This window comes from Ambystoma mexicanum, chromosome 10, assembly GCF_040938575.1.
Source record: "Ambystoma mexicanum isolate Mex_15411 chromosome 10, UKY_AmexF1_1, whole genome shotgun sequence".
Lineage (NCBI taxonomy): Eukaryota > Metazoa > Chordata > Amphibia > Caudata > Ambystomatidae > Ambystoma > Ambystoma mexicanum.
In genome coordinates, this window is record NC_090932.1 from 1682457522 (window position 1) to 1682470787 (window position 13266).

The window sequence follows — 13266 nt, forward strand, 5'->3', positions numbered from 1 at the left end:
CCCCTGGAATCTCCCATCATCCTTTAGTCCATGAGACCCAGACCATGTCCTTCCCCTGGAATCTCCCATCATCCTCTAGTCGATGAGACCCAGACCGTGTCCTTCTCCTGGAATCTCCCATCATCCTTTAGTCCATGAGACCCAGACCATGTCCTTCCCCTGGAATCTCCCATCATCCTCTAGTCGATGAGACCCAGAGCGTGTCCTTCTCCTGGAATCTCCCATCATCCTTTAGTCCATGAGACCCAGACTGTGTCCTTCCCCTGGAATCTCCCATCATCTTTCAGTCCAAGAGACCCAGACCGTGTCCTTCCCCTGGAATCTCCCATCATCCTTTAGTCCAAGAGACCCAGACCGTGTCCTTCCCCTGGAATCTCCCATCATCCTTTAGTCCATGAGACCCAGACCATGTCCTTCCCCTGGAATCTCCAATCATCCTCTAGTCGATGAGACCCAGACCGTGTCCTTCTCCTGGAATCTCCCATCAGCCTTTAGTCCATGAGACCCAGACCGTGTCTTTCTCCTGGAATCTCCCATCATCCTTTAGTCCAAGAGACCCAGACCGTGTCCTTCCCCTGGAATCTCCCATCCTCCTTTAGTTGATGAGACCGAGACTGTGTCCTTCCCCTGGAATCTCCCGTCATTCTCTAGTCGATGAGACCCAGACCGTGTCCTTCCCCTGGAATCTCCCATCATCCTTTAGTCGATGAGACCGAGACTATGTCCTTCCCCTGGAATCTCCCGTCATCCTCTAGTCGATGAGACCCAGACTGTGTCCTTCTCCTGGAATCTCCCATCATCCTTTTGTCGATGAGACTCAGACCGTGTGCTTCTCCTGGAATCTCCCATAATACTTTAGTCGAGGTAACCCAGACCGTGTCCTTCCCCTGGAATCTCCCATAATACTTTAGTCGATGAGACTCATACCGTGTGCTTCTCCTGGAATCTCCCATAATACTTTAGTCGATGAGACCCAGATCATGCCCTTCACCGGTTTCACCCCCAGAGCTCTTTCAACATCTCTGACTGCCTCTCAGCTATATGGCTCTATACGGTCTACGCTGTCTTATCCAGGCTTGAAGTCATCTACCTTCCTGTGCTCTTCCCACTCTCTCCTCGCCCACATCTTGACCTTCTCTCCTTCAAGCATCTCAGTCTGGTAGTTGGTAGACCGAGATTTCAGACTCCAACAATTCATGATACAGCCATCCCAGCCTGACTTCACCTGTTCAGCACTAGAAAGCTGTACCCCTCCTCATCATTCTCTCAGGCACTTCACTCCTCTCCACTCCAGGCGTCAGCTGCCTGGGCTTCTGGGGAAGCAGGGGCCTCTGTTTTTATTCTAGATGGGTGAACAGCAGACGGTGGGAACAGAAAGATTGAAATTGCAAATGAGCAAAGGGGTCTCGTCTATAGCGGTGGGCAGTGCAGAGGGGTATACTAAAATAACGCCTGATTGTGATTTTAATGCCTATTGTGGCGCTCTTGTTTCATAATATACTGGTCAGGCATTGACTTGTCTGTGGCAGAGAAGAGGGCAGTGTCCTGACAAGGCTGGAAGGCTGTGAAAGCTTCTTCTCTTCACAATGGCGGAATCGCTACAGAAGTGCCACTTGTGAGGATTGAGATGTCAGTTCTGCTTAATGCATGTGTTCAATTTGGTTTAAATTTGGGAAGTTTTCACCACTACAAAATACTTCTCTTAAATTGTTACAACAAAAATCCACAAATATATCCTTGATTGATAGAACAAAGTCGCCAATCATTTTTGTAGAGTAGTAAATGCTTTTCCTTGGCCTTGGTGTTGATAACTTGTTCATGGGTAACTAGCATGAAGGCGAATGTGAGGGTGTTGTGGGCCAGGGACTGACTGGTGTGGTCAGTAAACTCAGTTGAGGGGGGGCTTGCTGGCAAAAGTGATTCTGTTTTGCTGGAGAGGGCATTCTGAACCGTAGTGCACCAAGCTTTGTCGGCACGAGAGACGGTGATGGGGGAGGATAGGGGTCTCAAGTTCTCTTTGGATAGTGAAAAGTTCTCTACTGCTGATGGTGGCGTTAGACATTCTGTCATTGAGGCTGTTGGCTTTACAGGTGATAACTGCTTTCCTGTAGCTAACAGCAAGAGTGGTAAGGGCTGAGCTGTTAGTAGCAGTGGGCTGTTTCTTACAGGTGTGTTCTAGAGATCTCTCATCTCTGCGAAGGCATACCTGGTCATCCGTGAACCAGGAGTTGTTAGGTTTGTGGGGTTTAGGAATCTTGGATTTGATCGGGGTGATCTGGTCAAGGGCCTGGAGTAGGCTTGTGTGATAGAGGTTGGCGAGGTTGCAAACCATTGGCTTGTGAGCAAGATGAGAGTACTTGACCGCGAGGCTGAGAGTAAGAGCGTGAGGTCCTTGTGTTTCAAGTTGCAAGTGTTACAGACTTGGATAGGGCAGCATGTCATCTCTGCTAGTTTGCAAGTTTTGGACAAGGAGAGGTTGAATTGGGTTAGTGAGTGGTCCGACCAGGGTACTGGGGGGATGTCTGAGGTGTTAATTGTGATGTAAAGGAACGGCGGGCCACTTCTAGCAGTCGCCCTGATTACCAGCAAGAGGTTACTTGGGCCCCAACAAACTCCCCACCGCAGGAACAGAAGACTTAACCGTAGGGCAAAGGTTACTGTCTTTATTACAAATCAAAATGACAGAGATCACACTAGAACAGCTTGTCGTTTCCAGAGCTCTCGTCCTCCAAACGTGGGTTACACTGTTTTAAAGGCTAGTGATTTCATTAAACACGTAGCATCCCAAAAACCTATCAGAGGTTGGGGATTGGTTAGTTGAGGAAAACTATATATGTAATTCCCTGGGGTTAGTCTGGTTATTGGATTGCCATATCTTGTGGCTCTTCCTTGGACCACCTCTAAGTGTTACAATGACAAAGTTAAAGGTTAACAGGGACATTATTGGCACCTGAAACATAGTGAGCTTTAATGTGAAACGTAGCTACGGATTGGGCAGGACAGGTCTTCCCAGCCTTGGGACCTTGGACAGCTACCAAACTGAGTGAAACTATTCAAGGCGAACGATCACGAAGGTGCTGTGTGTTCCCATTAAGTTGCCCTCTCTGATTGCCTATGCTGTGAGAGGGAACATCCAGCTTTGAGCCTGTTTAATACTTGTATCTTTACACCTTTGGTTCGATGGGAACAGCTTCCCCCATCTACCTCGAGTGACTAGGCACTGCCCTGTTTTTCCAGGTCAAGTGTGTGTGGACCATAAAATGGTGCTCTCCTGCCTTTAATCATGAGGATTTTAGTCTATATTCCTTGCAGTTGTCTTATTGCTTTGGCCACCTGGAAACTTTCCGTCTCTGCTTGTCCTTGGCAAGGATGTCCATGTCTGCGCTGGAAACTCTTGTCTGTCTGTCTTTAGCTGAAACAGGCTGCCAGCCTCTCCATGTATTCGAGGTTTGTCTGTCTTTCCCCATTCATTTCAATGCACCTATGGCTTCCATCTTTGTTCTTATGGCTGTCCATGAGAGTTGCAATTAGGCATGTGCAAGCTAGTTATATATATTCTTGGCATCTTGCTGTTTCTGCTTAGCAAAGGATATACTGGTGTAAGTGTGTCGGTCGTCTATGATGAGTCATAAACATTTGTTTTGTGTCTAGCAGCAAAAAAACAAAAGTGTCTTCATAGCTTTGTGCATGGATGCCTATATGCTTCATGTCTAAATGCACTACATTGTGATGTTGTTAGTGACATCAGCACCGTTTCGAGGTTATAATCAGTCAACTTGTTCGATCGATGACAACTCTATCTCCTCATTATTGCTGGTCGGGTACGGTTTGAATGGCTGTCTGATTGAGTACCGTTTCTCACATCTGCGATACATCGACGATGGTGATGAAGGGCCCAGGAGTGATGTACATCTCTCATATCTCTGCCTTCGGGCTGCAAGTCGGGTGGGGGTCGTGAGGTCCACATTCGGATCTTCGACTTCAGTGACATTGGTTGTGAGGACCCAATCAAGGATGCAAACCTTAGCGTGTGTGGGGGTGTTTGTGTGTTGGAGGAAATTCATGTCGGAGAGGGCAATGGAAAGTGCTGAAGCTTTGGTGTCAGTGGCATCCTTGTAGCTCATGTTGAGGTCTCCCAGGATAATGCACGTGGTGGAGGTTTTCAGGAAAGGTGTGATGAGTAGGGGAACGTTGATGTCAGGACAGCTGGGTCCATTTGGTTGTCTGTATATGAGTAGCAGGTTGAAGGTAATCTGCAGCTCTATGGTGAGCATCAAGAGCAGAATTTCGTAGCCTGGGGTGGAGAGTAGGGTGAACTATCTGACCAGTAGGGAGGATTTAGCTATGAGGGCAACTCCACCTCATATTGCATTCAGGCGGTCACATCTGAAGATAGTGTAATCGAGAGGGATGGCTAGTGAGACAAGGGGGCCAGAGGCATTATGTAGCCATGTGGCTAGGATGTCTAGGTGAGCCTCTAGGGTGAGGTCATGGATTTCAATGGCAAGGGCGTCTAAAGATCTGACGTTAATGAGGGCACATTTGAGGGAATCAGTGTGCGTGCAAATGACTAGTAGGAAGGGAGGCAGGCTGCGGTATTAGGTTAGTAGTGGGGGACAGGTGGGGTAAGGGTACAAGAACCAAGCCTATTTTTTCTGGTTAATCCTAAGAGTGGGTGGTAGGAGGTGGTGAGCCTTCTGGAGCGCAGTCTGATTAGGCATGTCACACCTAGTCTAGGAGAAATGCTGCCCATGATGGACCACTAGTGAACCCGCAACACATTCGGAAAAGTGGGAGGTCTTAGGTGATGATGGAAGCCAAGGGGCGGTAAGCGAAAGAGGCAGATGAATCAGGGAGGTGTTGCCAGATCCATGCAGCGTCTTACACAGACTATGCTCCCTTCTGTGCGCTACCGAGAAGACATGTGAATCGCTGGAGGTATGTCTTGGGGTTCATGCTTCAGTCCTTGTTCTCTTGCTCACAAGGGACTACAGGTGTTGAAGCCAGTCTCACCCAGCACCTTCACCGCCAGCCAAGTATTGTGAAGCCACCATCAGTATCGATAAATTGACTGATCATCTTTTGTCTCCATTGCAGGTGTTTGGGCACACGGAGACTACTGCCAAATAAACCCCAAGACCGGTGGGATCGTCATGCTTGGACGAAGGTATTAACACTTTGTCACCCTCTTTATAGCAAGACGTAGGCGCCGATCTACGGCTGGTTTTACTGCCATTATCCTTTCTGCCAAGGTTCTCTGCCGTAGGTGCCACCATATTAAGTGGTGTGTTTGGCATTCCTTCCATTGGTTATACATTGGGCCTTTGGCCCTTCTGAGCAGTTTATACCAAGTGAACAGCCCAGGCCGTGCCCGGTCCAGACCCCTCATGCGGGACCCACCAAAGTGCAGGATTTGGGACCAACTGTAGGGGGGGCACACAGATCTCATTGCATGTTTGGACGAGCAGGCTGGGGTGCTCAGGAAGTTCATTACAGAGAGGTGGACAGGCCACAATGAGTGTTAACAAAAATCTGCTGGAACCAGTTGTCCTGTGTCAGTCACCCTTCTCAGCTACTAGTCGTGAGTGTGTGGATGTGTGCCTTTGTGTGTGTGTTTGAGAAACATGCTGCCTTAAGAAATCTCAATACTTTTCACATTGTCTTCAAACGAGAAGGCTGAAGTCTACTGGCAGAGCCAGCGGAGAGACTGGGTGGGCGCTTGCCCTCAGGATCCTCTTTGAGGGCCTGATGCACCTTCTTTACCCCTCCCCCCTTCCTTGGAGTAGTGACATTGTATTGACTACTTCCCCCTTGAGGAGCCTGGTCTGCCTTTGGCAACACACCCTGCCTCTGGTGAGGTTCTTTAGATGGTGGCTTTTAGATGACCCATAGTGCTTGGGCCACCAGATGCCGGCTCCTTCTTGCCAAGCATGTGTAATGTGCGGCTCAGTCACAGGTGTGGTCCTGGGCGGCTTCATTTTGAAGCTACTGAGACTGTGAGGCCACCCCCCCAGTAGTGGCTGCAGCGTGCTACTGTGGGCTAAAGAGGGTTGCTCAACACAATATTGGATAGTTTGTGACTCCATGTTCTTCAGAGCTTGAGAGACGGGCAATGTTGACCATTTTGGCCTTCATCGGGGCTCACATCTCAAAACAAGATAGAAACTTATTCCAATGTGTGATCCCTAAGACTCCTTTTTTATGTAGCTATATCAAGCTCGAAAACATGTATGCCAGGCGGAACATGCAGAAAACATGCACCTGGCTTCAAGTGGCAGAAGGGACATGGATGATTTCCATGTAAGCACAGACTTGTAAGGACGCTTACTTAAAAATATGCCAAGTTTTCTTAAATTATAAATATTTGATTGAAATGCATAAAAAATTTAAAGAAATTCATAAAAGAATGACAATCAAAAAAGGGAGGGAAAGTACCTTGGTTCTTCAACGGAGACAAGCTGAAAAAGAAGAAAGAATTATAGTCTGGGATTTTATCAACAAGGTCTCCCCTTGACACCCAACCCAAACCTTGTGGTAAATCACCATGGTCCCCAAAGTTGTAACAGTGCCTCACCAGGGGAACAGCAATTGAAGATGCTTAGGACCTCAGCAGGGATGCAGGGTTCTACATATTCTGGCGTTTCCATAAAAACTGCGTTCTCGTACGGTTGTGGTAACGCCATGCTGTAAACATTTTGGATTTTTATACATTACTGAAACTGCATATTTTAAATGTTATTTAGACCTTAGCCCTCTGTGCTTACTTGAAAATCATCGTCCGACTCCTCCAAATTCTTTTCGCCACAATCCATTGGCCAATATTGTCTGCCTCTCAAGCTTTGAAGAATCTTTATACAAGCATTGGCTAGTATCGTCTGCCTCTCAAGTTTTGAAGAATCCCTATACAATACTTTGGCCAGTATCGTCTGACTCTCAAGCTTTGAAGAATCTCTATACAATCCATTGGCCAGTATCGTCTGCCTCTCAAGTTTTGAAGACTCCCTATACAATACTTTGGCCAGTATCGTGTGACTCTCAAGCTTTGAAGAATCTCTATACAATCCATTGGCCAGTATTGTCTGCCTCTCAAGCTTTGAAGAATCCCTATACAATACTTTGTGAGCATTTATGTTTGTTTAGGCGAGATATATGTGTTTGATGAACTTGTAGTAGTCCTCGCTACAAGGCTGCAGCCAGTCCGGGGAGGTTTTCTCACAATCTTGTGTAGCTTGTCGCTGGTTTGGTGTGCACCAAATACAATATTTATTATACACGAGTTATATTTAAAAAAAACATCTTTTTTGGTTGTCCCTGCTTAGTCCCATTGCTTCAGCTTGAGCCCATTGGAGGAGTCTATTGGCTACCTGTCATTTGAACAAGGGAAGCCCAGGTCTGTAGACATCCGTGTGTTGGTGACGTGGGGCTATTTGGTCCTTAGAGGAGAGTACCAAACTTAGGTTGGTTATTGGTGAAACTTGTTGACATTCATCATTCACGGCAAGCGTCCGTAGAGAGCGTGTAATATGGCGTACCCAATGTGTTCAATTGGAGTAATTAATGTTTTTATCTTTTAGTGATGGGACCCTGAACCCTAATGGAGTTCGCTTCGGCAGTGCTGAAATCTACAACATAGGTAGGTCTTGGCTTGCTTGGTTACCAGATTGTGAAAATATTCAAGGTCGTGGTACGTAAGGTAACAGATTTGGTCTGTCAACGAGGTTGGTCACACTGGGGATTTGTGTTCTGCCTTCTTTCTTTTTTCATTTTGTAGAAAATGTCTGTCAAGTTTTTATTCATACTTGTAGATCCATCTAACTAGAAAGGAGCACACACATCAACTGGCCTTAACTCTATGGAGGAGTGTACTTCACGTCTCCCATCCTTGCTGGGCTTAACCCCATGGAGAGGTGCACTTCACGTCTCCCATGCTTGCTGGGCTTAACCCCATAGAGAGGTCTGCTTGACGTCTCCCATTCTTCCTGAGCTTAACCCCATGGAGGAGTATGCTTGACGTCTCCCATTCTTGCTGAGCTTAACCTCATGGAGGAGTGTACTTCACGTCTCCCATTCTTGCTGGGCTTAACCCCATGGAGAGGTGCACTTGACGTCTCCCATACTTGCTGGGCTTAACCCCATAGAGAGGTGTGCTTGACGTCTCCCATTCTTGCTGAGCTTAACCCCATGGAGGAGTATGCTTGATGTCTCCCATTCTTGCTGGGCTTAACCCCTTGGTGGAGTGTGCTTGATGTCTCCCATTCTTGCTGAGCTTAACCCCATGGAGGAGTGTTCTTGACGTCTCCCATTCTTGCTGAGCTTAACCCCTCGTAGGAGTGTGCTTGATGTCTCCCATTCTTACTGAGCTTAACCCCATGGAGGAGTGTACTTGACATCTCACATTCTTGCTGGATTTAACCCCATGGAGGAGTGTACTTGACATCTCTCATTCTAGCTGGCTTAACCCATGGAGGAGTGTGCTTGAGATCTCCCATTTTGCCTTCCTCATCTTTAATATAAATCCACTGTTTAGATAATGGTCCTATCCCCATCTCTTTGAAAAGACGTGTTTGACGAGCATGAAACAACCTTCAAAGTTTGCCAAATGCTATATTTTAGTCACTTGGTTAAGTTCTTTGTGTGTCAGGCATCTGGATCTCACCTAGACATCTCCAGAAGAGGGGATTTTTAAGCGGTTGGCCCAATGGGCCAAAGATAAGATGTTACAGACTCCTCCGAAACTTGCCCCAAACTTAGATTTGCACCTGATCTTACAATCATTTACTCGTTTTTGGAGGCATTCCACTGATTTTTACTTTTCTCTAAAGGAGTTGAGGTGGCGCTGGAAGTGATATCTCAGATTTGGTCTTATCACTCCTTACCAACCTCTTCTCTGTTGCTTCTTGCGGTCACTCCTGTTCAAAATAGTCCAGTTAGAAGAGCGATTGAGTTCTTCACTGGAATCCCTGACTTGTCCCTGGAAAGATCTTCCGGGAGCGTGGCTGGGTTCAGATTGTGAACTAAGCTCTGGATTCTATGGTTGCTTTTGGTAATACCAAGCATTAATATCACAAAGTCCCATGGTTTTCATCGCATCTGATGACTTTTAAAATGAGTTGCTGGCAATCTGATAGCAAGTTGGGGAAAAATTCATACATCTCCTCCCGAAATGAGTACAGGATAACATGTAAGATGTATCATTATGCCATCTCGAAGGTCAGATAAGACTTCTGGCATAGGTCTATTACTGGAGGCATCCGTCATCCTCGTAGCCTTTGGTATCCATCCAGAAATTGTCTTCAAGTTGCCTCTCGCTTGCCTGTCTGTCCTCTGCAGACTTCTGCCAGACCCATGCTAACTTCTTCTATCAGACAATTGACCAAAAAAGAGGGCCTTGCAGCGACTGCTAAGCCTGATTGCTCCACAAATGCGCAGTATGTTCTCCCTCCCTTGGTTATCTCTGATGACGTGCCCCGTTTAACTCCAGAGACTATGTGTGGCCTCTTAAACGCCATCAAGGAAATTGAGTACAGTATTCATATAATCCCTTCACAGTCTTTGCAGGTTTGCGCTGATGCCATTCCAAGTTCGAAATTGGTGGGTGGCTATTTAGCTTGTGCTGCTAGCCTAGAAGAGCCTGGTGAGCTTGCTGCCAACAGCTACCAGTAGCTACTTTTAGCTCCCCTTGCCAACTGGTGCAATACAACCATGCCGATGTGGCATTAACGTTGTATGTTTGGTCATGTGGATAAAGAAACATTAGAACACTTTTAGAAGAAATTTTCAGCATAATGGATTATACACAATGGACAAAAGATGACAGTTTGCTTCTTGCGTGGCATTCAGGTTTGTGATATGCTTTGTACTCACTCCTGGGTCCCCAGAGGTAGCTCCTGCCCACTGGGTGAAGCCTCTCACCCAGAAGCTGGTTTCAGCCCCTGCTCTTCGGATCTTAAATTTAAACTCTGCAAGTCTTCCCTTTATCGCCTGTATGTTTAAACGTTTGTTTAGATAGTTTTGAGCTTGCTGGTTTCACTCTGGGACCGATTAAACCGCTCTTAAAGACATAGTTTCCAAGGTCTGATGCCAGGGATATTACCCTGCTGGTATGGCTTGACCCCTCCCCAACCTTTGGCACCTTTAATTTAGACATCCTGCTTCCATGGCTGTTGAAAGTCATACGAGTGCTGTACAGGCCCTCCTGTGTCTTCTGTCCTGCTTGCAGTCACTCTTGGGGTATTCCTCTCCAACTGCATAATCATTGCGTGTGGGGTTCCCCGTCTCACCTGTGCTGTTCATTATTAACAGTGGCCCTGTTGTCCATTTGATTGACTTGTTCAGTCTGAGTTATCATTCCTATATGGATGATACCAATTTCCATATAACCTGGATATATTTCCATATCCAGTAACCAGATGGAGGAGCAGGCGACTGTCTGAAGGATGCCAATCACTGGATGAGGACTGATTGGCTCCAGCATTATGCAGACAAGCCTCGAGTTAAGTTTCTAGTTAGCCGTAGAAATCTCCTGCTTGCTCCAGTTTGAGAATCTCTCCCCAGTATTCCCCTCTTCCACGAGCCAAAGTAAAAGGTTGAAAATTGGGCTGCTGGTGGCACAATGAATCTGGAGAAGCGGGCTTCTGGCCACACAAGACTTGGGGTTTTTGTATTCTTAAGGAGGACGCAGCTCTGGTTGTAGGCAAACTTGTGAAGTGCACCCCCATTGCGTTCTTAAACCAACTACAGGCTGCACAAAATGCAGCAGTGCCTGACCTTTGGTGCCCATAGATTGGACCATATATCTTAATTGAGACAATGCCGCCACTGGCTCCCTGTAAACTTACAAGACTCTGCCCAAAAGTGTGTTAGCCGTCAGATGCTAATCTTCTGGTTTTGCAGAGTAAATGTGCCCAAGGCCCGGTCTTTGAAATAGCATTCCAGCAAAGTTAAGGTGCCATTCCAGGTTGTCTACTTTCCAAGGAGGCTTTAAACAATTTATATTCAGACAGCCTGTGTGGCCGGTTTCTGGTTAGTTTGTTAAATTCTGGTTGGTTGTCCGGCACCTCGAGGTGGTTGATCCTGTAGATATTTGTACCTAATAAATATTTCTGATGAATCCATGTCAACCCAGCGTTCATTATTTGGGCAGTTGATGGCCAGCATCTTGGAAATGGTTGGAGCATATACAGAGAAGCTCTGTGACGTTGTCTCGGGCAAGGGGACGTATTCTGCAATCCAACACATGCATCATCTACTTGGTGTAAGCCCTTTTGTAAGGAAGCCTATGCACCTGAAGCATTAGCAGCGGCCCTTCTTGGCTTTGAAATATGGGTCCGCCACAAAATGGCAGCTCTAGAGTAGTATTGTGGCTTAGAGAGAGCATTCAATTCTACCTCTTGAGCTGGAGTTGGGGGATCCCATCCATAGGTGAACATTGAACTTGGAAACCCCCTCTATATTGGGTTCAGTTTTGTTAACCCCTATAGCACCATTTACCAAGATCATGTATGGGGAGAGTTTGGGCTGCATTGTGCAGACGCATCGCCTGGTTTAGACATTTCTCTCTGTGGTTTTCTCAATTATTTGACTCTTTTTGAGAGGGTGGCTAAGAGGGATCTTGAAGTAGTCGTTAGATCTTTGAGTAGTACAGCCAGTCTAGTGCCTTAGCCTGACCCACACATGTAGCATGCAAAATAGAGCTTCTTTTAAGGGAATAATGCTGCAATTGATTGAAGAAATGCATTCTCGTCCTCGGCCTGCCACATCGTGCGGCATCCTTGCACCATTCGCAGAAGTTTCACCCCAGCAAGGAAGAAGTGGTTCACGTGCATCCTTTGAGCAAGAAAGTAAACCCGTGCAACTCTCCAACCTATCCAGTGTTGCAGGGATAACAGAACCTGAAATGTCATGTGAAGAAGACGTTGGAACCTATATGATTTTATAGAAGATTTTATGAGTCCAGCTGCACATGATGACAGAACCGAGAGACACAGATTGGCAAAGGCAGGAAGGATCCAAAGGGGATCGCATGGCGACCCCACACATATCCATATAGTCACTGAATTCTAAGATGGCAGCAGAACCTGGTGTAATCTCAGGTAAGCCCCCTTTCAAACCACCTGAACCACCACCACATGGTTCAAACACAAGAAAGCACAAACTATAATACACAGGTGCCCTCCATGTCCTCAAACACCACCCAAGCGGAGGACTGACTCTTCTTTGACTCCTCTCTCTCTTTCTTGCCACACATCACAGACTTTACTAAGAAGTCCAACTTTCAGCTGCACCTTCTCAGGGCATTCTACCTTTGCTCATCTTCCTCCAGAAGCTCAATGTCCCCAGAGCCCTGTTTTCTCTAGGCTTGACTACTGCAACAGTGTCAGATCTATGGTCTAATTTGTCCAACTCTTCTTGTTCGTCACTGAATATATCTTCCCCCTCCTCCTCACCTGTGTCTTCTGAATATGCATAGCACAGATGTGTTGCCTCCTTCGTTCCTTTCATAGTTTTTTGAAGAGATCCAGCCTCCCCCGAATAGAAGCCACTCTGCCGCTATGAAATAACAAGGCAGGTAGAGGACGCCTTCCCGAGAGCGCTAATCAGAGGCAAAAGCCAAAGCTAAAAAAAGCTGATGGTAGGTATGTGTGGACAGTGGAGAAGTCTGCTATAGGAGGAGAGGGTGTGACACGGAGGTAGGGGACAGCCACGAGAATAGCACACGGCTAGGGAGAAGCCTCTGGACAAAAGGAGAAAGGACGGAAGCGGAGCAGCGCGAGACGCTGAGGTAAGGCACCGGGCTAGACCCGGGAAGGGAGAGGGAGCCGCGAAAGCGGAAGAGAAAGAAGTAAGGAAAAGAAATGGCTGAAAGAAAATAGAACCGGAGCAAAAGCGGAAGTAAGCAGTAGACAGAAAGCGGATTGACTCCAAGAGTCGAGGAGGAAAGAACTAGAGTGTAAACCCAAAAGCACCGAAGTGGAAAGGGTTGCAACGCAACAACGCTAAGGCTGGATGCGTTGTTAACGGAAACACTAAAGATAGAAGACCGACCAAAAACATAAAGACTAGACCGTAATCCACGTAGACGATAGGATGGTAAACAAAGAAGGAGGACAATGGATAGTAAGACCTGTAAACCATGGAGAGGAAAGGATAGGGAACATAGAAAAGGGACATAAGTAAATAAGCCCTTAGACCAAGGAGAAGAAAGTACACAATACGAAACAGAACCTGGTGACCATCCTAATGACGGCAGATACGCCAAGTACACCA

At 46.8% G+C, this 13266-nt stretch overlaps 1 protein-coding gene across 2 annotated transcripts in view; it reads left to right on the forward strand.

The window, feature by feature from the left end:
- Nucleotides 1-13266, forward strand: part of AACS (acetoacetyl-CoA synthetase) — a 341576-nt gene that overhangs the window by 275149 nt on the left and 53161 nt on the right. For both annotated transcript variants that reach the window (XM_069620120.1, XM_069620121.1), the window contains exons 15-16: nt 5098-5167; nt 7575-7633. In XM_069620120.1, coding sequence (XP_069476221.1) covers nt 5098-5167; nt 7575-7633 — 129 coding nt within the window. The remainder of the gene's footprint in view (nt 1-5097; nt 5168-7574; nt 7634-13266) is intronic.